At 42.6% G+C, this 25,240-nt stretch overlaps 1 protein-coding gene across 1 annotated transcript in view; it reads left to right on the forward strand.

Annotated features, from left to right (window-relative positions):
* The window catches only part of RIT2 (Ras like without CAAX 2), a 248,920-nt gene that overhangs the window by 108,589 nt on the left and 115,091 nt on the right, over nucleotides 1-25,240 (forward strand). Inside the window, exon 4 of the mRNA XM_020810569.3 lies at nucleotides 7,967-8,158. Coding sequence (XP_020666228.2) covers nucleotides 7,967-8,158 — 192 coding nt within the window. The remainder of the gene's footprint in view (nucleotides 1-7,966; nucleotides 8,159-25,240) is intronic.

A 25,240-nucleotide genomic window follows, 5' to 3' on the forward strand; every position in this document is an offset into this window, starting at 1 on the left:
CAACACTTAGAAGGAGAAGAATTTTTGGAGTTGCCTGGAGAGCAGTTTGTGACTCAGAGAAAAGTTAAGATTGGTGGTGCATCTGCTAGGCTGCCTTTGGTTAGTAAAGATGTGAAGCCCTTGCATCAAGAGCTTTTGGAGGCTGTTGAGCACGACGTCTTGACTCAAAGTGGAGCTAAGCAAAGGATTACTTATGGTTCTTCACAACTGAGAAGGGAATTACAAAAGGGAAATATAATGGCTAAACTCCCAGCACAGGATGTCCAGGATCTACTTGGATCTGATCCAGATCAGACTTGGTCTAAGTTGCAACAGATGGATCAGGCAGAGGAAATAGCGAGTGCCAGCACTCCAGTAAGGAGGGGAGTGCCGGTCAGAAACATTTCTGATGGGACAACAGGAGCAGCAGCAGCAGCAGCAGCCGGTGCTGAGGGCCCTGATCCTAACAAGAGTCTATCACCAGTGGATAAGTTAACCCTTATGTTTGCTAATTTTGTTGCTTGTCACACTCAATCTATTCATAATCAGAACATTGCTGATGAGTTATTGAAGCAGTACAGAGAGAAAAAGGTGGAGCGTTTGGTTAATGAGCTGAAGGAAAAAGAGGAGTTTAAGAACTCAATAGCCAGTGTTGATAGAAGCAATCTACCTTACTACCATGATGACGATGATATCTTATCATTTTTATCGATATTTGAACAAGCGTGTAGAGACCTTAGGATACCGGAGGCCTGGTACCTCAAGCTATTGCGTACTCAGTGTTCTGGGCAACTTGCCAACTTAGTAGCCAAATTATCTGATGAGGACCCTGACTGGCCTATTTTTAAAGAGGTGGTAAAGAGAAAATTTGGTTTTACTTCGGAAATACTGAGGCAGAACTTTAGAAAACTGAAAAAGCAGCCTAATGAGTGTTATTCTGCACTAGCTGACAAAATAGAACATCTAGGTGATCAGTGGTTGAGCTCCTTGGGCGCCAGTACTTTTGAGGATTTAAGAACTGCGTTGTACATGGAGCATTTTCTTAATTTAGTGCCTTCAGAAATAAGGAGTACTTTGTTGGAGAGAGGCTACAAAGACTTGCAAACCCTCGCTTTAAAGACTGATGAAATTCTCTCCTTTAAAACGCATGAACCTGCCGTTAGGACAAAGACTGCACCAGTAGCGCCTAAGAGACAGAGTCAGCCTGAATTTAGAAAGTCTTTTTCTCAAGAGCCCAGGCAAAGTTCATTTGAGCAACATGGGTGAATAACTCAGAGTTCTGATATCCAATCTTCACCAAAGTTGGCAGGCGTGTTGTGGAAAGACATAGGAAGCTCTGTTGTGATTCTGGAGTCTCTTCCTGGGGGAGGTTTTCCTGGGGAGGTCCTCTTTGTGACTATATAACTTGGGAGTCCATAATCGGATGTTCACCAATTTTAAGGTGTTGTAGAAAAATGTCTCAGGAAGCTTTTCTGTAACTTTGGTGTCTCTAGGTCATCGAGGACCAGTGCTATAGTCATTTAAAATGCAGACAAATCGAACCATTGATTCATCAAAGAATGTTTGCATATTCGTATCCATTGATCTGTTAACCTTGACGAATAATGGATCAAAACGAATCACCAGGTTTTTTTATTTGTCCCCATCTCCAGTGTAGACCTATTTCTCTTAACATACACTTTTTAATGCATTTCACACACATGGCCCTGAACATGTTTGAACACTTTTCCCTGCATCTATGTGCCAAAAATATACATACACAGACACGCAAGCACACACACATGTTCAGTTGTGCGTGTGTTTTTTTCAAAGATGCCCATGGACTTTGTGCATTTTTTTTTCTTTGTCGGAACATGTTGCAGGCCTTGAATTTTTGAGATAAAACCTGCTTCCTTCCACTGCCAGTCTTTGGACGTGTCAAACTCATATTTCCCGAGAGACTTCTTTACAATCCCTACCTCTAGCCCCGTTGTCTTTGAAAAAAACAACACAAAACGCAGTATGGAGAGTCCCATTGAGGAAAATATAGTACATCTGCTGAGAGAGAAACGGGAAGAGAGATCCTGGTTTTTAGACACACACACATGCACATGGACACACACACACACACACACACACACACACACACACACAGAGAGAGAGAGAGAGAGAGAGTTGTACCATTTCCATGCAAAAGGAGCTAGTGCCCAGGTCCATTCACAGATGTTCGCTAACATAATTTAGATTAGTATCAGCTATCTGATGGATATCTGGGTAATTAATCTCATTTTCTCTCACTGAATATGAATCAAGTCAAAGGTGCCTATCTCTCAGCAGTGAGGATCTATTAACTTCCATAGTGTAATGAACTCTTATAGAAGTGGAGCAATGTCTTGGCTCTAATATCCATGTCGCATATTTTCAAGGATTAATAACACAGGTCCAAATCACAGCCAGAAAATATTGCTAGCCATCCAGGTTTTTTAAAAAAGGAACAAGAGATTAAGGGAGCAAGTGAAAGGGGAAAAAAAATCATATTTACTTTTTTTGCTCTGAAAATTAATTGAATCTCTGAAATGCGAGACTTTTAGTGAAATGTTGTTTGTATATTTTACAGTTTCCCATCATTGGATTAAACATCAAAAATGGGAGACTCCCCCTCGCTGTTTTTTTTAAATTATACATCAATAAATATGCACAGCTAAAACAGTTTAACGTTTAAAAATGTGCACAAAGGTTTGAATGGGAAAATGCACAAGAGAAAATGTGTGAAATAGTAAATGCATTGGGTGAATGGGTGAATTAAATTCACATGATTATCATATCTACTATTGTGGGCAAGAATCACGTAGAAGAAATGGAGTAGTCCTCATAGTCAACAAAAAAAGTAAATGCATTAAGAAATACACAAGATGTGAACAGAGATTTCTATAAAAACCTCTATCCTCTCTCTCATGATGCACCCAAAGTAGAACAGCTTCACTGTCAGCATTTTTCCCTCCAGAGAGAGTTCAGATTTGATTTGATTTAGGACCCACTTGTTTGTCTTTCTGGCACTCCAGGGTATCCACAAAGCTCTCCTCCAGCACCACATTTCAAACAAATGATTTTTCCCCCTGTCCAGCTGTCCTGTTCTTTACTGTCCAGCTTTCATACCCATACATGGAGATCGGAAATACAAGAGTGCGGATGATTTTGGTCTTTAGTGACACATCCTTTTGGTTGATGATCATCTCTGGTTCTCTCATGGCTGCTTTTCTGAGTCTCAGTTTTCTAATTTCTTGGCTGCAGTCTCCATTTGGATTGATGAGTGAAACAAGGATAGGTAAAGGTAAAGGTTCCCCTTGACAATTTGTCCAGTCGTGTCCGACTCTAGGAGGCGGTGCTCATCTCCGTTTCTAACCCGTAGAGCTAGCATTTGTCCACTGTCTTATTTTCAGGGGAAACATGGCATTTAAAATTGTAAATAAAATAAAATCAATACAGTGGTACCTCAATTTACAAACTTAATTCGTATTGGAATGGCATTATACGTCGAAAAGTTCGTAAGTTGAGGCAAGATTTCCCATAGGAATGCATTGAAAACCATTTAATCCATTCAAGCTGTTTTTCGTTCATATGTCGAGGCGCTGTTCGCAAGTCAAAGCATTAATTCTCATAGGAACTAATGCAAAGCCTGTTAATCCATACTCAACCACTTTTTCTTCCTTTGACCTAACATGAACTTAGGTCAAAAAAAGGCAGGAAAGGTTTTTTTTTTCCCTTCGCAAGTCAAGGCTCCGTTCACAAGTCGAAGCAACATTTTGCGGACGGAGCCATTCGTAACTTGATGGAGCCATTCATAACAGACAATCCTCCATGGTCACGTGGCCAGCACGACTAGGCATGAAATGCCATTACTTCCCCACCGAGGTGGTACTTATTTATCTATTCGCATTTACATGCTTTCGAACTGCTAGGTTAGCAGGAGCTGGGACAAGCGATGGGGGCTCACTCCATTACATGGATGTGATCTTACGACTGCAGGTCTTCTAACCTTGCAGCACAGAGGCTTCTGCGGTTTAACCCGCAGCGCCACCACGTCCCAGGGACACAACCTGTTTATATCAGTTTCTTCGCTGAAAATGTTAAGGTATTTAAGAAAATATTTGAGCTATTTAAGGAATGGTTTTACAAGTTCCACAACCCCAGTGAGTTTCCATGGCTGAGTGGGGATGCGAATTCAGCCCTTCTGAGTCCTGGTCCCTTGTGGTATCTACTACTCCACACTGGAGGGGTACATGGGTGGTTCTGAATCTCCTGTCTTAAACTGGACATCATTATCCACAGAACAGACTGGCTCTTGAACAGAAAGGCTTTGGATGAAGGCCACACAGAGACTTCCTCTTTCCTCAGTATTGTTTTATTGATGGTCTTTTAAGAAGAACGCTGTGCTGGGTGCTTCTCAGTTGACGTTTATTATTGCACAGTCCACGGTTCAGCATTCCCAGCACTGCATTTCCTGGAGTTCATGCGTGCATGAGATAACAATGTAAGTCATGTTCGGTGCGTCCTGCATGCTAATGGATCCTTTGATTGCTTCCTGCTATGGACATGGCATTTGGGCTAATTAATAAAAGAGTATCGCTTGGTCTCTTTTGTTCATAAGAATGGAAAAGAATAAGAAATTATATTCTGCAGTGGGAAACCGACAACACAGAAATGCAGAATAATTGCCATTTCTAAAAAGGGCAGGTTTTACACTGTGAGGATTGCCTGTGGAATAAAGCACATATGCACCTGGAAAGAGGTAGATTTATTTACAAAGCGTAGAGGAAAAGAACACCGGGCATTTACAACTGGGAGAAAATAATAAAGCTACACTGAGGCAGTGTGGTGTAGTGGGTAGAGAGATGGACCAAGACTCAGGAACCGTGGGTTCAAATATTTTCTCAGATGTGGAAAGTCACTGGGCTAACAATAGTAAACCATTCCTTGAATATCTCACAAACACCTTCAAAACCTTACCATGTGTCTGACCAGGGTGGACAGCACATAAGGACAAGAACAAACTACGTAAACTGGAAGTAAACATCTCAGTGAAACAGGCTGTTAGGGCCAAAGTGGCAAGATAATAACATGGCAATTACCAAAAGGCAAAGAAAGCAGCATACAGGAGTCTGTAATTTCAAGCAATTGTAGGTAAAGAAATGCTTTTTATTCTTTCTCCTTCAAATGTCTCAGACATTTGACATCTGAACATTCAGCCTGGAAGCAGGCAGTGCATCACGGCCTCTCCCAATTTGAAGAGACCCTTGTCCAGCAGGCTGAGGCAAAGAGGCAGTCCCGAAACAAGCAAAACCAGGGAGCTGGACGGGGGACAGATTGTATTTGTCATCGGTGTGGAAGGGATGGTCACTCTCGAATTGGCCTCCTCAGCCACACTAGACACTGCTCCAAGACCTCTGTTCAGAGCACGTGACAATCATCTCTTGAGGCTGAAGGATGTCTAACTAACCAAGAGGGGAGTGAATGAGACGCATGGGTGGGTCTCATGGGTTGGGAGAGGAACTAAGGCAATTGAGTGGTGGTTCCATTTTCGGAGCAGACTCAGGGGTAGAGAGATTTAGGAGACAGTGGTTTGTGAGGGGGAAGAGAGGTGGTAGGGAAGGTGAAGAATGGTGCTGTGTGAATTTAAAGCCTAAGACTAAACCACTTTCTTTGGACACTGTTATTTTAATTAAAACCTATTGAATGAATTCAAGCGTAATGGTGTGGGGCTCAAGACTTGAGGACTGGATATATGGAAGGTGCCTGAATGAAGGAGCAAAACCACACACATAGAGGTAGCTAAAGGGTGGTGGCAGTGAAAGGAGAAGGGAAGAAAGAAGTGAAGATTACTAAAGAAAACACTTGATTCCTGGGGTTATTTAAAGAGACCATGACCTCAATCGTCAAGGGACCAGAAAAAAAGAGAGTTTTGACAGCAGTCTATGAGAGAAGGATAGGACATAGACCAAGATACTTACGCCCCTTTCCATACCTATTTGCCTTTTATCTTTTCTTAAAAACCACATTGTCCAGAATCCTATTGGTATTCCTGAGTAGAATAGACCTGCAGGATCAATAAGATCGGATTTCGTTGTGCATCCTTTGAAGTTAACGGAGCTTGAGCAGCACACTCTCCTAGAAAACTGCTCATTTAGGCACCTTTAGGTGCATGGGCTGCATGTTAAATCCGCATCGCAATTTAAACCCAGTGAACTCTTTGCGTGTGCCCACGAACCAGCAAAGGCAAGGATAAAGGATGGAAGTTGTTACATTTAGAGGTGGAAACCAAACCAGTTTTACATCCTAAATGGGGAAAAAAAATACCCACACAACATAGTCAGAGTAATGACATTCTACCCAGGTGTTCTGAGAAGTTAGATAAGTCATTGTTTTTGGACCACCACTCCCAGAATTGTACATGGGCATCTTTTTCAAGAACTGGTTAGATTTAGCATGAGGCAGTTTCTTCTTATTTTTTAAATGTTCTCAAAGGACCACTAAGAGCTTCATTCCACTACCTCAAGAAATGAGATTTGAACCTAGGAAGTCTAAATTCTTTTTTTTTTAAAGGCATTTACATGATGTACGAGAAAATTCATTCCACCCCACCCTCCCAGAGTTATGTTTTTGTGTTTTGGAGGGTGTTATTTTAACTCCTCCACCAGTGACCATTTATTCTAATTCAGTTAAAACTTGCAGATTTATGAATTAACTTGCTCAATGTGCACTCTGCTGTCACAGGAAATTGTTCCCCATTGTCTATGTCGCTGTGCTAGTTCTCTCCTTTTGTGTGTGTGTGTGTGTGTGTGTGTGTGTGTGTGTTTGTGTGTGTGTGTGTGTGTGTGTGTGTGTGTGTGTGTGTGTGTGTGTGTCCTCTGCAGGGAAGAAGGAGAGGTGGGCAGCTGACAGCAATCCCTAAATTTCACTTCCCTCTCTCTCTCTGTGTGTGTGTGTGTGTGTGTGTGTGTGTGTGTGTGTGTGTGTGTGTGTGTGTGTGTGTGTGTGTGTGTGTGTGAGAGAGAGAGAGAGAGAGAGAGAGAGAGAGAGAGACAGAGAGAGACAGAGAGAGACAGAGAGGGAGGGAGGAAGGGAGGGAGGGAGAAAGAGTTCTGTACAATCTCAAGGGAGGTAAATGTGAAAGCCTGAGATGCAGGACTGGCAGATGATTCCCTATTAAGATCATGAGGATCCATGCTTGGATCGGTGTTTTTGTACCACTGTAAAGCCATGCACTCTTCATTGCTGTTCTTTATACAAATAGAAACCACTGGAGCATTGTTAAAGAGACAGAAACCAAGCTTTCCAAAGAGTCTAGTAGCTTTCCTCTCTCTCTCTCTCTCTCTTTCTCTCTCTCTCTTCCTCACCACAGCATGAGGGCAGAAAGGGTGCAAGACAAAACCTCCAATGCAACAATTTTAAAAGTCAGTGTAACCTCCACAACTGAGATACAACATGGCTTAAAAAACAGATTAAAGTTTTCCCAAGAGAATGCACACACCAGCCCAAATACCGTGTAACCACCGCATGATTTCTAAACCGATTCCGTTTAGGATGGAGCTTATTGTGAGTCAAATGTGTCTGGTTGTGACTTTGTCATCAGCAGTCAAGATGATCTCGGCTCCCTTCTGAAGGTTTACTGTGGAGACAGACATAATGAAAAACAAGAAACAGAAGATAAGTGAGAAATGTCAGAACTCTAATATCTTTTTCATTAATATTCAGTGTTATTTAGTGTAAGAAAGGCAACACAACAATTTAAGGGCCGATCATCGGGGCATGACTTGTTAATATTTGAGGGGAAACACATGGTTCCTCTCTTTTTGTTCCCCTACGGTGAAAACGGTAAGCAAATTTGATTTAGGAAAAAAAAAATGAAGGAAAATAAATTGCTGTCAAAACATACTCTCGACTGCTCTGCTCTTTATAGTCTCTTTATTTTGCTTAGTAAATTATATGGCACCTCAATGTTGCTCTGCAGGCGGAATTCACGGCCATGAGAGACCAATATATGCGAGGCGGCGAGGGCTTCATTATTTGCTATTCCATCACGGACCGCCAATCCTTCCAAGAAGCCGCGGAATTCAAGGAGCTCATTTATCGTGTTCGGCACACCTACGACATCCCCTTGGTGCTGGTGGGGAACAAAATTGATCTCAAGGAATACAGGCAGGTAAGCAAAACCCTTGCCTTCTCCGCGAAATGGGCCTAATGCTGTAGCGTGTGTCTCCTGCACCTCTTACATACGGGCGACAACAAGCCTTTTTGGGAAGCCACCCACTTTCCCAACACAGCCTTGCTGAGAGAGTTCTGAGATGGAGGCAGATTCTTCTGCGGCTCTCGAATAGAGATGGACAGGAGCCAAACCATGAATGCAGAACAATACAACAAAATGGAATGGTTCATGGTTTGGTTCAGGATCCTGTTTTGCTTAAGCAAAGCAAAGTGCCAAACCTTTCCCCATCAGCGCTTGGTTTTGCTACAGGACAACAGACTGCCCACCTGTTCCTTCATCTCCCTACCTGTGTCTGGTACCCCCTTGTCTTCCACCTCCACCAATACCTCTGCTATCCTCAGCGGCAGTGGGTCTGGCTTCTCTGCCAGGAGCCAGACCTGCTGCCTCTGAGCAGACACCCACCTATCACCTGGGCAGCGGGTGCATGCCATTTGCACCCCAATCAGGAAGCAGGATATTCAGATTCTACATCTGATGAACAGGGCTGCAGTCCACTGGAACCTGTGGCAGAACTAACCTTGCAACTCCTTTAGATAACGCAAGATTCTGTACATTTCCAATGCATCAGATAAGCATGGCTAGACTCACTCCACTGAAAAGTAACTTTTTTTGCACAAGCTCTTTTGCTAAATGTTTAAATAATGCATTCGGGTTTATAGGATGCAACTTGGGTCTTCCTCACCCATAAGTCATTCATTTTTCTTGACATGTGCAACACACCCAAAGAAATGGTATTATAGGTGAAAATCTATGGATCCCGAACAAATCTCTCTTCTTCCTGTTTAATTTTATTTTGTAAGCCGCCCCGAGTAGACATGATCTAGAGGGGTGGGGTAAAAATCCAATAAATACAGTCGGGTCTGTACTTAAGAACGTCCCTACTTAAGAACAATCCAACTTAAGAACAGCTCCATTTGCTAAATTTTGCTTCTATTTGAGAACAGAAATCCAAGATAAGAAAAGGAAAAAAACCTTTCCTGCTCTTTTTTTAACCTTAGGTCATCTTAGGTTAAAAAAAAAAATTCTCCCCCTAGTGGTAGAGTACGTATTAACCAGCTTTGCATTAGTTCCTATGGGAACTAATGCTTCAATGTACGAACGCACCTCTACATTTAAAAAAAAAAAAAAAAAAAAAAAAACCGCCAGAACGGATTAATTGGTTTTCAGTCCATTCCTATGGGAAATTTTGCTTCAACTTAAGAACGTTTCAACTTAAGAACACCATTCCAAAATGGATTAAGTTCTTAAGTAGAGGTGCCACTGTAGTTTCTATGGACGGAAAAGAGCAGATACGGATTAAATGGTTTTCAATGCATTCCTATGGGAAATGCAGATTCAACATAAGAACTTTTCAACTTGAGAACCACCTTCCAATACGGATTAAGTTCTTAAGTAGAGACCCCACTTTAAATAAATAAATAGATCCTGTAGCTACTGTACTTTTCTAGTAGAGACCCCACTTTAAATAAATAAATAGATCCTGTAGCTACTGTACTTTTCTATCAAGGTCTCTGCCATGTTAATTGTAAGCTCCTTGGGGCAGGGAGTTCTCCTAATATGGGTTCTATAGATTATGCCAAATAACCCCTCAATTTGGGGACTCCTTGCCATCTACGGACTGACTTCAAAATAATGATAGAAACTTGGACAAAAGAATCGAGCTCAGTGCTGATAAACTGGAATACAGTGCTAGACTGGAATATCCATTCTAGCTTTTGGCCAAGGTACTCTCACTAACCCATCTTCTCTTCCCGGTACTAGTATCTTTGTCCTTCAGTTCTGAATGCTCCCATAATATTCCTGCATGTACCCTTTGTTCTAATGCTATTTAAATTGTTTGGGGTTGCTAGGATGTAATTTCAGCTCCAGCAGTTTTTGCTATTCTATTGTATTCTATCCTATTCTATTCTATTTATTAATTTATTTATTCATTTATTCATTATTGCATTTGACAACAATTTTAGAAGACTCAGACAGCCTCTAAGAGGTGGGTCAGACAAAGCCACTGTTTGATATGCAGTCCCCCTCTGCAACACAATTAATGATGTATGTCGTCTGTCTCGCGAATCTATCTGTGGCAATATAGGAGCAAGACTAATCTGCAATTAAAATGACACATCAGGGGGAACTTCGCTGCAACAAGCAAGCTGATTAGTTTGAAATAATGTTGCGCCGTTCTGAGAGCACCCGTAAAAATTATCACCACTGTTTCTTTAAGTGGGTCTTGTCGCTTTTACGTCTGTGGGGTTGTTATCCCCAGGAACAGTGGGGTTTATCTTTTCACCTTCTTGAGACAAATTAGAATTTGAAAGACAGAAGGGATGAGCATGGTTTGCCATCTCTGGAACACTCAAGCAGCTAACTGAAAAGGCATTGCTCACTGACTCGTGTGCTAACAAAGATTCAACTATATTCTGCTTTTTAACCCCATCCTCCAGAAACTCTGATTTTCATTTATCGCATGATGTAATGATACTTGAGGAAGGGCCATGTCTCATTGGTTGAACATATGAGCACAAGGATTTGTATTTAAAAGATAATAATCTGAAATGCTCTTTAGTAATTTGACAACATTGCAGTTTTATTCTTCCATGGGTTCATTCTGCGCTGCACCAGCTTTCTCTTAGATTTATAAAAAAAGAATTTATAAAGTTGGCTCCGGAATTATAATCTGCAGAAATGTATGTGGGTTTTTGCTGCAGCTTTCCTTTCCTCTACGGTTATTTGGAACATAACACTCATGTGCTCCCTACCCCTGTTTCCTCTGCTGTAGTCGCAGTAAGATAGTAGGAGTAATTTCTTACAGCATTGAATTAACTATAGTCTATTGTTACATCTATGAAATACAAACCGTAGTTAGTTTAAAGTCTGGTTTATACAAAGAATTTAGGATAAAACCATGTTATGTGATCCTTGTCCAGAAGGGGTAAGGGGATGAGGATGGAATGAAAGAGGGAGAGGGAAAGGATGGGGAGGGAGGGAGAGAATGCATCAAAGTTTTCCTGTAAATTTCATGGGAGATCCAAATACACCACAGTTTAACATTCTACCCAGTGCTTCCTCAGGCTGGTGCTGTGGGACTCTTGGGTGTTGAGCATTACATGCGCATATCAGAAATAGGCATGAAACAAAAGTCCTGGATCACACAAACCACAAAAACAGTTTGGAAAGTTCATGGAAGCTCATGAACCATAAGCCATCACAAATTAAACCACAAACCATCACAAATCACAGTTTTCTCGGTTCATGGAGCATCACCTCTCCTGGATTATCTTATTTTTCATTTGTGAAGTGTCTGCTAACTAATGCACTTATTTTTGCTGCCTCAGTGACATTATCTGTGCAACCTTACGTCTCTGAACATCTGGTAGTTAAACATCTGAATTTGCAGTCCTGTTTCTATGTTGCTGTTCTAAAAATAAATGCTTGGTGTCCCCTTCAGTAATTTAAACATCTGGATTCTTTGGTCAGCTATGGCAGATGACTTTTTTTTAATACTGATTTTACACTGTAGAGGGATATCCAGTGTGGTATAGTGGGTAGAGTGATAATCTAGGACTCAGGAGATCTAAGTCCAAATCCCAGTTCAGTCATGGAAACTCACTGGGATGTTTCCAGAACTATTCCTTAAACAGCTCATGTACCTTGAAAGCCCTATTTATGGTTGCTCTAGGTCAGTTCTGACTTAAGGGCACAAAAACAAGAATATAGAGGATGTGGTGGTGCTGCAGGTTAAACCGCAGAAGCCTCTGTGCTGCAAGGTCAGAAGACCTGCAGTCGTAAGATCGAATCCACGCGACAGAGTGAGCTCCCATTGCTTGTCCCAGCTCCCACCAACCTAGCCGTTCGAAAGCATGGAAAATGCAAAATGCGAGTAGATAAATAGGTACCACCATGGTGGGAAGGTAATGGTGTTCCGTGTCTATTCACGCTGGCCATGTGACCATGGAAGATTGTCTTCAGACAAACGCTGGCTCTATGGGTTGAGAACAGAGATGAGCACCATCGCCTAGAGTCAGACACGACTGGACAAATTGTCAAGGGGAACTTTTACCTTTACCTTTAAACAGAAATATGCTGTAGCTCCAGCACTTTTCAAGTTGGGTGTTGAGAATTTAAGAAGCAACCTCTTACGGTTCTCCTGTATCAACATCTGGTATATATACCACAAGAACCTTTGAGCCTTATCCTGAAAACACCAACTGGCAGCATCTCTCCTGGTGTCTTCTATATCAGATGTTCTCAACCAATTGGCATCAATGGGATGCAGGGTTTCCACAACAATCCCTAAGAGGAAATGGTGGTCTGAGTAGAGGGCGTTTATATGGCATGCTGATATGCCCCCACTGCTTGGACTATGACCTGCTGGTAACTATTATATGTAAAAAAAGTTTCACCTCTTCAGGTTCTCCTACAAGTGTAGGATGCCATTTCCCACCTGTGCCACATCATGCTTGCATATCAGGCAAAAAACAAAGAAAAAACAAAACAAAACCAAAAAATAAAGAAGTCAAAGACTGACTGCTATATGTTAATGTGAGCTTTTGTGGGCAAGTCCACTTCCTCAGACACAATGCTTATAAAAGTAAAGGTAAAGGTTCCCCTTGATGTTTAGTCCAGTCGTGTCCAACTCTAGGAGATGGTGCTCATCCCCGTCTACAGGCCGTAGAGCCAGCATTTGTCTGAAGACCGTTTCTGTGGTCAACTGGACACAGAACGCCGTGACCTTCCGACTGAGGTGATACCTATTTATCGACTCGCATTTTTACATGCTTTCAAACTGCTAGGTTGACTGGAGCTGGGATAAGCGAGGGGAGCTCACTCCATGGCGTGGATTTGATCTTACGACGGCTGGTCTTCTGACCTTGCAGCACAGAGGCTTCTGCAGTTTAACCCGCAGCCCCACCATGTCCCACAATGCTTATAAGCATACTCAAATTTTCTTCTTGAGAAAAAACAAACTCACAAACAAACAGGTTTTCTTTTCCTCTCGTAGAGAGACCCAGATTCTATGGGTAAGGTGTAAGACCCAAAATGTATATCATCATAATCATCACCGCCACCATCTTAGAACTGCAGAGCTGGAAGGGACCCTATGAACCATCAAGTCCAGCCCCTGTCAAGGAGGCACAGTCGGGGGAAATCAAACTTCCAACCTCTGGCTCCGCAGGTGGAGACCTCGACCACTGAACTGTCCAACAGTTCTTGAAACACTTTTCCACACCACCCGATGCTCTCTTCAGCTTTGCATCCTTAGCCATAGCCTATGGAATCATTATTTGCTACAGCAATCTGACGTATTGGAAGGTTGGGAAGGCAGAGAAAGAGATTGATGGTAATAGCAGCTGAGCTCATCAGAGTGATTTTCCCACAATGCCCCTTGGAGCAAAGCCTTAGCATTATGAAAATAAGTATCGTATGAGGAAGACGAGTTGAGAGTGCCAGTACTGATGTTGCAAAACAAACAGGAAAGAAGAGAAAAGAAAATATTCTGGGTCCCTCTTTCACTACCATCCCTACTCAATAGATTAGAAGTAAATGTTCTTAACTGAAAACCTTTTTCTCATCCTTATAATACTCCATCTTGCTTTGTAATGGATTGGAAATCAGTGGATTACCTAATAATTATTGGGAAAGCTTTGGCAAGAAAAGGTTTTTTTTTCTAGGAATCTGATTATTCATTTTAGTTAGCAGACTATGTGGTAGAAAACAACAGCAACACAGAAAAGTGGAGAGATCAGCTGGGTCTCATTAAATTACCCAGATTATTATGGGGTGGGCAATGTGCTAGCACTTTGTATGGTAAAAATCATTCTATAACTCTTTGAAGTAGGAAAAAAGGTATCTTTACTTACAGCTACCATCTGTAGTTACAATCAGAAAGAAAGAAGAAAGGGAGATGGAGTCTCCAGCATGCAGGAGACCCTGTGTGCCTGCTGCTTGGAGGATGGTCAGAGAGATAAGAGGATTATCAATAAAACAATGAGAAGAAGAACGTACAGGAAGAGAAGGTGGAGAAATGCCTGAAATGCTAGAGGTGGGAAAATAATGTTACCAACCAAGTTAGTGGCAAAGGATAATCACATTAAGCTATAAAGACCCCTTTCCACTGATCCCCGATCTTAGCACATGCAAGATTATTATCCCAGCAATAATACCTGTAGGAAGATGAAATGCTGAGCAATCTGTTCCTTCGTTCAATTGATTGCCATCTTTAATATCTGAAGGTGCCCTGCTCCAGTGCACAATCACAGCTTACAGGTGTTAGAAATTGTATCAGTCAAAGATAGCACGTGCTAATTAGACGGCAATCTGCCTGCTTTCCAAAACAGGATCATGCCTGCTTAGATTTTCCTTGTTCTCATTTGCGTGCAGTTTTGACTGATACATGCAATATGTCTTTTGACATTTTCTCGGGTAAATCAGTCTAGCATAACAGTTTAATCAGATATCGTAGGTAATTGTTTTGAACATAAAAGACGCATCATCGCTGTTTTGAAGAATACTTATTCCCATACTGTTGTGACATGCTTCCTAATATTCACCATCATTAAGTACTTCAGTTGTAGAAATTATAGATGCATCATGTGGATTTGATGCGTTTCTGTAACATTTGGATTTTACTCTCAAATTTACTGTTGACGGTTTGTGTCCTATCATCAGACACTGGAGTAGATAATTATTACCTCTCTTTTCTCCACTATAATTTTAAAATTCTTGGAACGCTCGTGATATTCCCTGTTAAATTGACTTTCTCTATGCTTTGTCAGTGTTGACCTTCCAGATCCATTAAGCAACCCCTCGAAGCTGCTTCCTAATGACATGCCATAATTGGATGAGTGCAACATTGATGTGGCAGTTTGGCTGGGCAGCTGGTTGTAGGCAGAGGACCATTCTTGTGTACAGAGCAGAGGACATCGTTGCATTAGGATGACACAGCTCAAAAATGATGCCACATAGAACATAGGCTAAAATAGAGTGGTACTAAGACAGTTATTTAAACTCATACTGCCATGTTGTTCACCTATTTTTCTTGGGAGAGGAGGTCTCCTGTGTACAGGATTTGACTGGCTGGATAGGATTTTTTTCATGTATCCATTTCCTTCATTTAATTTTCATGCACACCCCCAACTTTCTCCCGGTAAAGGGACTTACTTCCCATGACTGGCATGTTGGACAATAAGTAGAATGTCCAGCCAATGTGAATGGCATAGACCTTCTTTTCAGAACTCAGAGGTTGGGGTAGTGCAGAAGATGGCAGCAGAACGCCCCATAGAGAGCAACTCTGTGGGTACCCATACAGTGACTGTAGGGTGGGGGTTCACAAACTTGACACTTTGAATGTCTTGGGGCCTAGGAGGTAGAAAGAAAACTATTGGGGATGCCCTGAAACATGCTTCCGTCTCCTGAGTGGGATTATGAAAATCTACTTAGGGAGCAAATGGCAAACAGTAGCATGGTGACGTGATGGCACTGTGAGTTAAACCGCAGAAGCTTCTGTGTTGTGAGGTCAGAAGACAAGCAATCATAAGATTGAATACATGCAACAGAGTGAGCTCCCGTCGCTTGCCCCAGTTCCTGCCAACCTAGCAGTTCGAAAGCATTTAGAAATGCAAGTTGATAAATAGGTACTGCTACGGTGGGAAGGTAACGGCATTCCGTGTCTAGTCTCGCTGGACACGTGACCACGGAAACTGTCTATGGACAAAACGCTGGCTCTATGGCTTGCAGACGGGGATGAGCACCACCCCCTAGAGTCAGACATTACTGGACTAAATGTCAAGGGCAACCTTAACTAGCATGGTGAAAGGATATAGTAGACCACTGAAGTCCATCAGGGATCTCCTGCCGTAACCACATTCCACAACGTGGGAGTCCCCACTGCAGCTTTGATGGGCAACTGGTTTCAACAAACGGTGGCCCTAGTATACCCCATTATCTGTCTGACCTCTTTGTTCCTAGTAGTGCCCTGAAATGAACCCCCCCAAAGAATGTATAATGATCCCTAATTAAAGTTTTAGGGGTGGCATAGAATATCAGAAAGCCAAATAAGTGGGTTTTATATCAAATCAATGCTGAAATGAGGAGCCTTGTGGTGCAGTGTTTAAAATGTGGTGCTGCAGTCAAAGACTCTGTGTCAGGATCTGAGTTTGACCCTGGCAGTCATAGGTAGCCAGCTCAAGGCTGACTCAGCCTTCCATTCTTCCTAGGTTGGTAAACTGCACGCCCACCTTGCTGGGAGGTCAATCTCTCACCTGCATTATTAAGTTGTAAACTGCTGAGAGAGTGCAGTAAGTGCTACGTGGAGACATATAAGCAGCACCCTTTTGAATTCTCACTAGAAGCTAAAAAATGAATATGCTGATGCTATCATACTTCAGGGCTGTCTGGATAGCTCAGTGAGCAAAGTAAGTGGTTGCAGGACCTGGGAGTTTGATTCCAGGTTATGCCTCCCAGGAATAAAAGCTAACCTGTTTAGCTGTCGGCAGGTCAAACAGCCCCAGAGGCAGCATAGGAAAAGGCAACTCCAAAATGCTTCTGTGCATTCTGTGTGAAGGTTCCACTCATATTGAGCCTTTGTGTTTGAGTACAATTATATTACGTTCCCTAGGTTGAACGCTAAGTTCAACCTAGATAGCATCTTAAAAAGCAGAGACATCACCTTGCCGACAAAGGTCTGCATAGTCAAAGCTATAGTTTTTCCAGCAGTAATGTGTGGAAGTGAGAGCTGGACCATAAAGAAGGCTGACCCCCAAAGAATTGATGCTTTTGAATTGTGGTGCTGGAGAAGACTCTTGAGAGTCCTTGCAAGAAACCGATCAATTTTGAAGGAAATCAACCCTGAGTGCTCACTGGAAGGACAGATCCTGAAGCTGAGGCTCCAATATGTTGGCCATCTGATGAGAAGAGAAGACTCCCTGGAAAAGACCCTGATGTTGGGAAAGTGTGAAGGCAAGAGTAGAAGGACATCAGAGGATGAGATGGTTGGACATTGAAGCTACCAACATGAATTTGACCAACTCTGGGAGGCAGTGGAAGACAGGAGGGTCTGGAGTGCTCTGGTCCATGGGGTCACAAAAGTCAGACACGACTTAATGACTAAACTAATATTAAGTTCATATGCAGACAGGGATGAATACCTGTATGGTGGATGGGCATGGGCAGAGTGCCCGGGTGATTGACAGTTGAGTAGCTGAGTGCTATTTGGTTAGCATTAAAGATGGGCATGGACCTCCTGTTTGGTGGTCTGTACCAATACATTTACCGGCTAAAGCAGTGTTTGACACTTCAAAGCCCCACTTCCTGAGGTGGACGCCCGCTTGGGGGCAGTGGCCTGGCTCCCCTGCCTTGCATCCTCCAGTTGCCACCTCTGAGTGGACACTTGCCAGAGGAGATGGCGCTTTCACGGTCATGAATCGTCATGAACCAAGAAACTGGTAGTTTGTGCCCATCTCTAGTTAGCATGAATGGCATGTTTTGGGTGTGGGGTCTGTGAGCGTTTAGCTATGACTGTTTATAAAGAGACATGCAGTAGAAATAGGGAAGTTGAGAGAAAATAGAATAATAATGGAGGAGGGTCTGTCTTGTGTTAGTGAGAAGAAAAGGGTTAAGGAAATTGTGTGTCGTGAAGAGCCTGTAGAAGCAGCTAATGGTAAAGTTGAAAGATGGCAGAGAAAATAATGAGGAACTGTCAGCAAATATTATGAAAGGTTGCAGAGATTATTATTGTTTTCACTTCCGTTTACTTTAGACCAGCTGATAAACGATCATTCCCTTTTGATCCTGATACCCGAATTTTCCTAATGAACTCCGTTTGTTTGACTCAGAGAAACGCTATTCTCTATTTATTCATAAGTAACATTTAAAAAAATATTAGCAGTCAGAGAACAGAGAGTGTAAGGCCCACGTCAGCTTAGGAAATGTAATATAGCACTTGAATGCAGACGTCAAAAGCTGACGTTAAAAAAAGAGAGAAAAGCTCTTTTTACTGGGAAACTGAATAATATTAACCCAGCTGGGCATTGTCTGTTTGGCGCAGTTAAAAGGGACAGCCTCAGATGCTTTGAACAGATTTTAGAGTGGTTGTCTTTTGGGCTAACACCTAGCCTAGTGCCATCAAGAAAAGGTGACTAGGTTTTGAGGTGGAGGTGCCACTGAGATGTCTTGTGGCTGCTTGAGGAGTGTCTAACTCCATAGAGGGAAAAAAAAATATCCCTTCTCCGAGTAAACCACGCTCTAGACCTAGGAACCCCTGGAAAGGTCTGCCATAAGTGGGAATGAACTTGGTGGCACATAATTATTCATTATTACCATACCTTGGAAATAGCATAGAATCATAGAATAATAGAGTTGAATGGGGCCTATAAAAGTCCTATCATGAGGAGATAATGACTCACTGGAAAAGGCAATGATGGTAAGAGTTTGGAAGGCAGCAGGAAGAGGAAGAGTGAGATGTGTTGACTTAAAAAGGGAAGCCAGAGCCTTGAGTATGAAGGACTTGACCAAAGGTGAAAGCAAAATACTTTTTGGAGGCCAAATAATCTTTAGGGTTGCCATAAAGGTGAAGCAACTTGACCATATGTAAGAACAGAAAATGACTCAGAACTACTAGGCTCAAAATCAGTTTTAAAAAGGCAATGACTCCATTTGGTTACTTTCCAACATGTAGAGGAGATGTGTGTACAATCCCCCTCCCTCATTCCTAGCTGTAGTCCAGTCCCTTTCAGTTTTCCCACTTCCCATTTTCTTCCAGCACTTGCTGCTCCACGTTGAGTTACAATGGACTAGGGAGAAGAAGGAGGAAGAATATCGATCCTGATCATTTCAAAGAAGAGCGCTATAAAGGCACTGGCTGTTTGAACTACCATGTCCCAGTGGTGGCTGAATCCATCGTGGTTGGTGAGGGGCAGCAACCGATGGTGGGTGGAGCTGGGCCAAAAGTGGGTGTGTGGTTATACGTGCGTGTGCACACACAAAAAGTCTGTGGCCTCAGAAGTATTTGGGAGTATCCTAAGCCTGTGGTAAGGCAGGACCCAAATAACCTTAATGGTAGGCCACCACTGTGCCATGTTACTACTAAGGCCTACGAGTAGTGCATTAACACACACACACACACACACACACACACACACACACACACACACACTGCACAAATTCAGATCACTTCTGTTTTGCTTGTTTTTTTATTTTATTAAAAATTGTTTTTAAATGTTCCATTAAAATAAAATCAGAAAACCTCCCTTTTCTTGCTCATCTTTTTAACAGAGGCAATAATCCAAGGCAATAACCAGAATTAAATGAAAGCGAAGACAATATTGATCACGAATTTGCCAGAGGAAGTGGATAAATAAAGGGTGGAGAGATGCTTTCTGTTTTCGAGCACTGGGGAGAAACATTCCAAACCTTGTTTTGCTATTGCCTAAGCTCATATTTTCTTTCCTTGCTCAGAACCAGTGGTGGAAGTTTTAACCATTCTGATTGTAATCAATTGACTTTGGATTCTTGTCTCTCTGAAACAACTGGTCTTTCCTATACAATCATCTCTGCAACTCATGTTAATAAAACTGGGATATTGGCAGAATTTACTTGGTTTGCCCTCCTCAAGCTTAGCATTAAAAAAAAAAAATCAAAAGCTTTGTGAATGTTCACCACAGCTCTGTAGTCCTGGGTCTGCAATGGGGCAGGGAATGGAAATATAGTGAAGCACAAATCTATCCCCATGAACTGATGAAGCACAAATTTATTTGTCGATTTGTGAGGGAAATTTAGGGGGGAAAAAACCTGACACCCTCCCACTGCCTCCATCTTTGCAAAGGGCGGCCTGGATTACCTTAGCTTGCCTTAAAAGAATCCAGGCTGCCCTTTGCAAATATGGATGCTGCAGGTCCCCTACCCTAAATGAAGCCACAGCCACCATCTTTGCAAAGGGCAGCCAGTGTCCCTTACTGCAATCTGTGGCTGCAGACGCCAGTTGGAGACCATGGCGGTGGTGGCACTGGATGATGGTCGTGGGAGAGGAAGGTGGCAGGGATACGCTGTGGGAGTGGGCGAGTGGGTGCCTATCGGTCCACTGATCAGCTGATTGGTGGGCCCATAGGCAGAATGGGAAAGCCATAGGAAGAGAGCTTCCTTTGGAAATATTTGTCTCTTCATATACGTTCGGGTCTCTGGAACTGACAAATATGAAGGGACGAATATTTAATTAATCAGTGTTTTCTCACAAATATCGCAATCCATTTTTTAATTTGTCCCCATGTCTAGCTATGGATATCCTATATCGAATGTGGCAAGGAAGAAGTGCATTTGAGGCAGAACTGGGTTGAAGTTTCTCAAAATACATATTCCCTCTGAGCACCATTCTGAGAATGTTTTCTTTACTTTTTTATCCTAACGGCAATGGTAACAAGGCTATGGGGTCCCTGCAGACAATTTAAAAATAAAAAAAGATGTGTGAGACTTTCTGAGATGCTAAACCATTGCAAGTAGACATCAGCATGAATCAGAAAAAAGTGATTTATTTTGATTCATGATTTGTCAAGGTCAACAAATCACAAATTACAAATTTATGATTTTTTTCTGATGAATCAATTTATCAATTTTAACTTAAGACTATAAAACACCCCTCAAGTACCTAGAGACATCAAATTCAGAGAGAATCTTCCCCTGGCTCTCCTATATGAGCTCTGCACATTTGGTGAAGCTTGGATTTCAGAGGTCCAAATTATACACCCACAAAGAGATCCCCCCAGGAAAGCTCCCCCAGACACCTAGAGACACCAAACTCACAGAGAAGCATGCGCGCGCAGGAGTGGCGCCAAATGGGCCATTGATCTGCCCGGCGTTGTTGCTTCCCCGGTCCCAGGAGATGCAGGCAACTTGGGCCACGTGACCTTGTTGGCGCGAACCAGCGCTATTTAAGGAGGCGCCGGTTCGTGAGCAGGTCCTCTTTGCTCTACAATCCCTCCATGTTTGGTGAAGACTGGGCTTCAGACAGCTGTATTACACACCAACATCCACAAAGTGGGTCCCCCCCCCAGAAAAGTGCTCTTTAGGAGCTCTCTTGGGGCAACCCAATCTTATAGAAGGAGCCATTGCATTCGCCAGCTCAGATGCTCCAGAAGCTCCACCCTCACTGGTCAGCAAGTGGAGACCTTAAAGGACCCACACTCATATTCTAGATTTCATGAGGACACACATATTTATATATTCACTTATTTGATATGTATCTCACCTTTCTCCTAGAGCTGAGACTCAAGGAATCTTGGGACATTATTAAAAACAGGTACAAATAAAAACATATAAAGAAGTGTTTCATGTATTAATGGAAGCCTTTCTAGCTAGCGTTCTTTGTGAGAAAAGCTGAGATATAAATGTAAACAAAGAAACAAATGGTTGTGGTGGGTTTTTCGGGCTCTTTGGCCGTGTTCTGAACGTTGTTCTTCGTGACGTTTCACCAGTCTCTGTGGCTGGCATCTTCAGAGGACTAGAGTAGGAACTCTGTCCATGCTCTGTTGGTGTTTGTTGGATAATATTTATAGCTGTGGGAATGGCTTTTGTCTTTTTTCAGGAGATAGGGTGATCAGCATGTTTTTGTTGTGATGACGGGGAGAGAAGGAGAGATTATCTGTCACTGAGATTGATGGGTGTCGTTAGCTGGTCTTTTTTTGTGCAATGATCTCTGGCCCTTGTGTCTGGGTAAGAGTGTGTTGACCTTTTGCAGGTTCTATTTTTCAGAATGGGGCGCCAGGCCATGTTTAGTTTCAGGCCTTCTTCTTTCCTGTTGAAGTTTTATTTATGTTTATGGATTTCAATGGCTTCCCTATGCAGTCTTAACATCTTAACTGTTAGACTAGTATGACAATGGAGCCCATGACCTCGGGACGTGGTGAGTGCTCTGACACCAGAGATATCCAAGAGAACATTAGACAACCATCTATCAAATCTGGATTTCTGCACTGAGCAAGGGGTTGGACTTGATGGACTTAGAGCCCCCTTCCAAATCAGTTATTCAGTGATTCATTTGTGATTCCATAAGTTTGACCAATAAGTGACGGAGACTTTTAATCTCAAATTTGAAGGCCATTCCAAGTCCAAAAAAAGTATGGCCTATCATCAGGCAGACTGAGGCAGCACTGAGAGGACAATGACGGCTGGTCTTCAGGCGTTCTTCTGGAATTCCCAATAAAGTTGCCTTATTAGGTGTTTGCTGTAAGGGATGATGGAGGATGTTATCCCATTGATGTAAAATCCATTTGCTGCTCCAGGAGGTTTCTCTATGAAGACTGGGAGGAGGAGGCCATCTTGTCTTTTGCCTCAGGCAGCAAAAACATCTTGAGCAGGCCATAGTTATTTTAAGGCACCACAAGATTTTGTGGTCTCCCTGTGTGTGTGTGGTTTTGCCTGCATTTTTCTAACAGGCATTTCCTTCCAGATGTTACTGCATGTTCAGGAAAACAAAACCTCCCTCTGGAACCGAGCTTATTTCTCTCATGTTACATTTCTCCCAACTCCCGACCTCCATTTTGTGTCAGATCTTTGAGACATCTTCCCAGAAGGACTTTTTCCAACGGGCTGCTTTGGAAACAGAATAGAAATATTTAGCACAAATAAATCATAGTCTGTCTGGACAGCCGTCACTCTTGTTTTCTCCTGTGTACTCGTGGTGATATCATCTTTAATTACACTGTCACGTACTAATTCTTCTCAAGAATATTCTGGTTGATATTAGGCTATTCCCCTCTGGGTGTTCCTTTGAAAATGAACGAGGAGGAAATTAATTCATTTCACACAATGTTGTTGGAAGAAGTGCCATACCAGAGAGGTGGCAAAAGAGCAGGGGAAAGAATAGGCTGATTTATTTATGCAAAATATTTCACAGGAGGGAGGAGGGGGAAGAAAGAAACCAAACTGAAATGGAAAGGAAGTCATTGTTACTACATTCCAAGAGAGGAAGTCATAGGAATAGTGCCACAGTCTCGGCACTTCAAAATTCTGCAGATCTCTCGAGCTTTTTAAAATCCATTTGTTCTTCAATCTAGAAGAAGGCGTAACAGGAGAACCCAAAAGGTCAAGGTTGTCTGGGCGCTTTGGGAGAAATCAGGTTTGGGAGACTTCTATGGCTGTCGTCTACAACTTGAACCGATTTCCTTTTTAAAAAATTCTGCCTTTACTTCGCGCTGGACAGGGGACAGATTGTATTTGTCTTCAGTGTGGAAGGGATGGTCGCTCTTGAATTGGCCTTCTCGGCCGCACTAGACGCTGTTCCAAGTCCTCCATTCAGAGCATGTTACCAGAGTCTCTCGAAACTGAAGGATGCCTAATATGTTTCATCAAGAATTGCAGAAAGAGAAAAAGGGAGAACTTTACTCCCAGATCAGGGGTGATTTACATGTAGCCACCAGAGCCCCTCAGTTCCGTGTAACCTCTTGACTCCTTCAATAATAATAACAACTGCATGCTATTAAGTCAACTTCTAGGGTTTCTTTGGCGTAGAGTAGTCAGAGGTGATGTATCATTCCCTTCTGGGGGCACTCTGGGTTCGCCATTGAGCACTTGCCCAAGATCACATACTGTAAGCTGGCTCTTGTATAGGTGGGGAATTGAACCACTGAACTTTAGCTCCAAAGCTGAGCATCCAACTCTTGGAGCCAGCTGACCCCTTCAGGGGCTGCTCACAAATTAAATGCCCCTCCTGGCATGCTTTGCCTCTAGAGTTGTAATCTGCATCAACACATCATTCCCTCTCCTGACCTGTTTTGGGTTTTTAAAGGCCTTTTTTTAAAAATGAAACTGTTCATAATTGCCTGGATAGTGTATTTAAATCAAAACTGTACCCCCTGAATTTCTGAGCTGAAATTTTATACTTTGGGGGGAAAATGTGAGAAGTGGAGCCTTACAAAATCCAGGGGGATAGCAAAACTGAGCCCCTCTACCTCTGGTGTCACCTGCTCCTTCATGTCATGCCTCACAGTTGCTATCCCCAGCCTGTCATGAAACATTTTAAAAAGTGTTTGTTATTTAGTGGGTGGTCCCACCTGGAACACACATTAATTCAGAGGAGTAAATGCGTGTTGAGCAGTCAACAACCGAGGCAACAGGCCTACTCTATTTGGGAGTATCAGTTGGATTTAGGCCTTTGTTATTACTGCATTTTTACTGCCAGGGATGGAGAACAACATTTATGGGATTTAGTGCCTCATATGCCAAAATAACTTGGCTGTCTTTGTGCGCTATGCAGCCAGACTGGGAGAGCATGGGGCATCATTTGGCACTCTGGCTTAGGCCCAACTTGCCCTCCCCTCTTCTCAACGTGAAGACAGCCGCTGTGTGGTCTGAAATATCTTGCTTGCTAACCTGTTCCCGGTTGCCTTCCTGCAAATAAAGCAGAGCTATTTTTTTTTTAATGGGGGTGGGATAAACGCTGTTTTGAAAGAACTACCATCTCATGCTTCATTGGCACTCAGCTGACTGTACGCCATTCTGCATCTGTTCTGAGTGGAGTTGCACTACATCATTTTCACATTGTGTCTTTCGACTCTGAAGAGTGCTATTTGTCCCGCGAAAATGGTCTGGTGTTCAGCACCATTAACACTTATAGCGATAGGTAAATAATGACGCACAGGAGTCCATTAAAATGAAAAATAGTCCAAGGCAGCAATCTGAACTGGTCAAAACTCTTAAGCAAGTTCCTCCTCAGATTGAGGCTGGTGGCTCCGTTCCTAGCAGGATGAGGAAGAGCAGAGAATAATTTGCTTTATCACCCCCTGCTAATGGAAAGATGCAAATTGAGCTTCTTGTCAGAGAACATGCTTTGGGTTCCATCTAAAGTACAATCGTTAGATGATCAGCACTCCGTTGACTGTGAATGTGAGAAAAACACCTCATAACTGGAACAATCAAAGAATATCCTTTGGAAATTCCAGCATAACCACAGAAAAATAGTATTTAAGTTATTAAAGAAAAATACAAAACAGAACTAGATTAAGATATATCAGCCATGAGGTACACCACAAGATAGAA

The sequence above is a fragment of the Pogona vitticeps genome, chromosome 2, assembly GCF_051106095.1.
Source record: "Pogona vitticeps strain Pit_001003342236 chromosome 2, PviZW2.1, whole genome shotgun sequence".
NCBI lineage: Eukaryota > Metazoa > Chordata > Lepidosauria > Squamata > Agamidae > Pogona > Pogona vitticeps.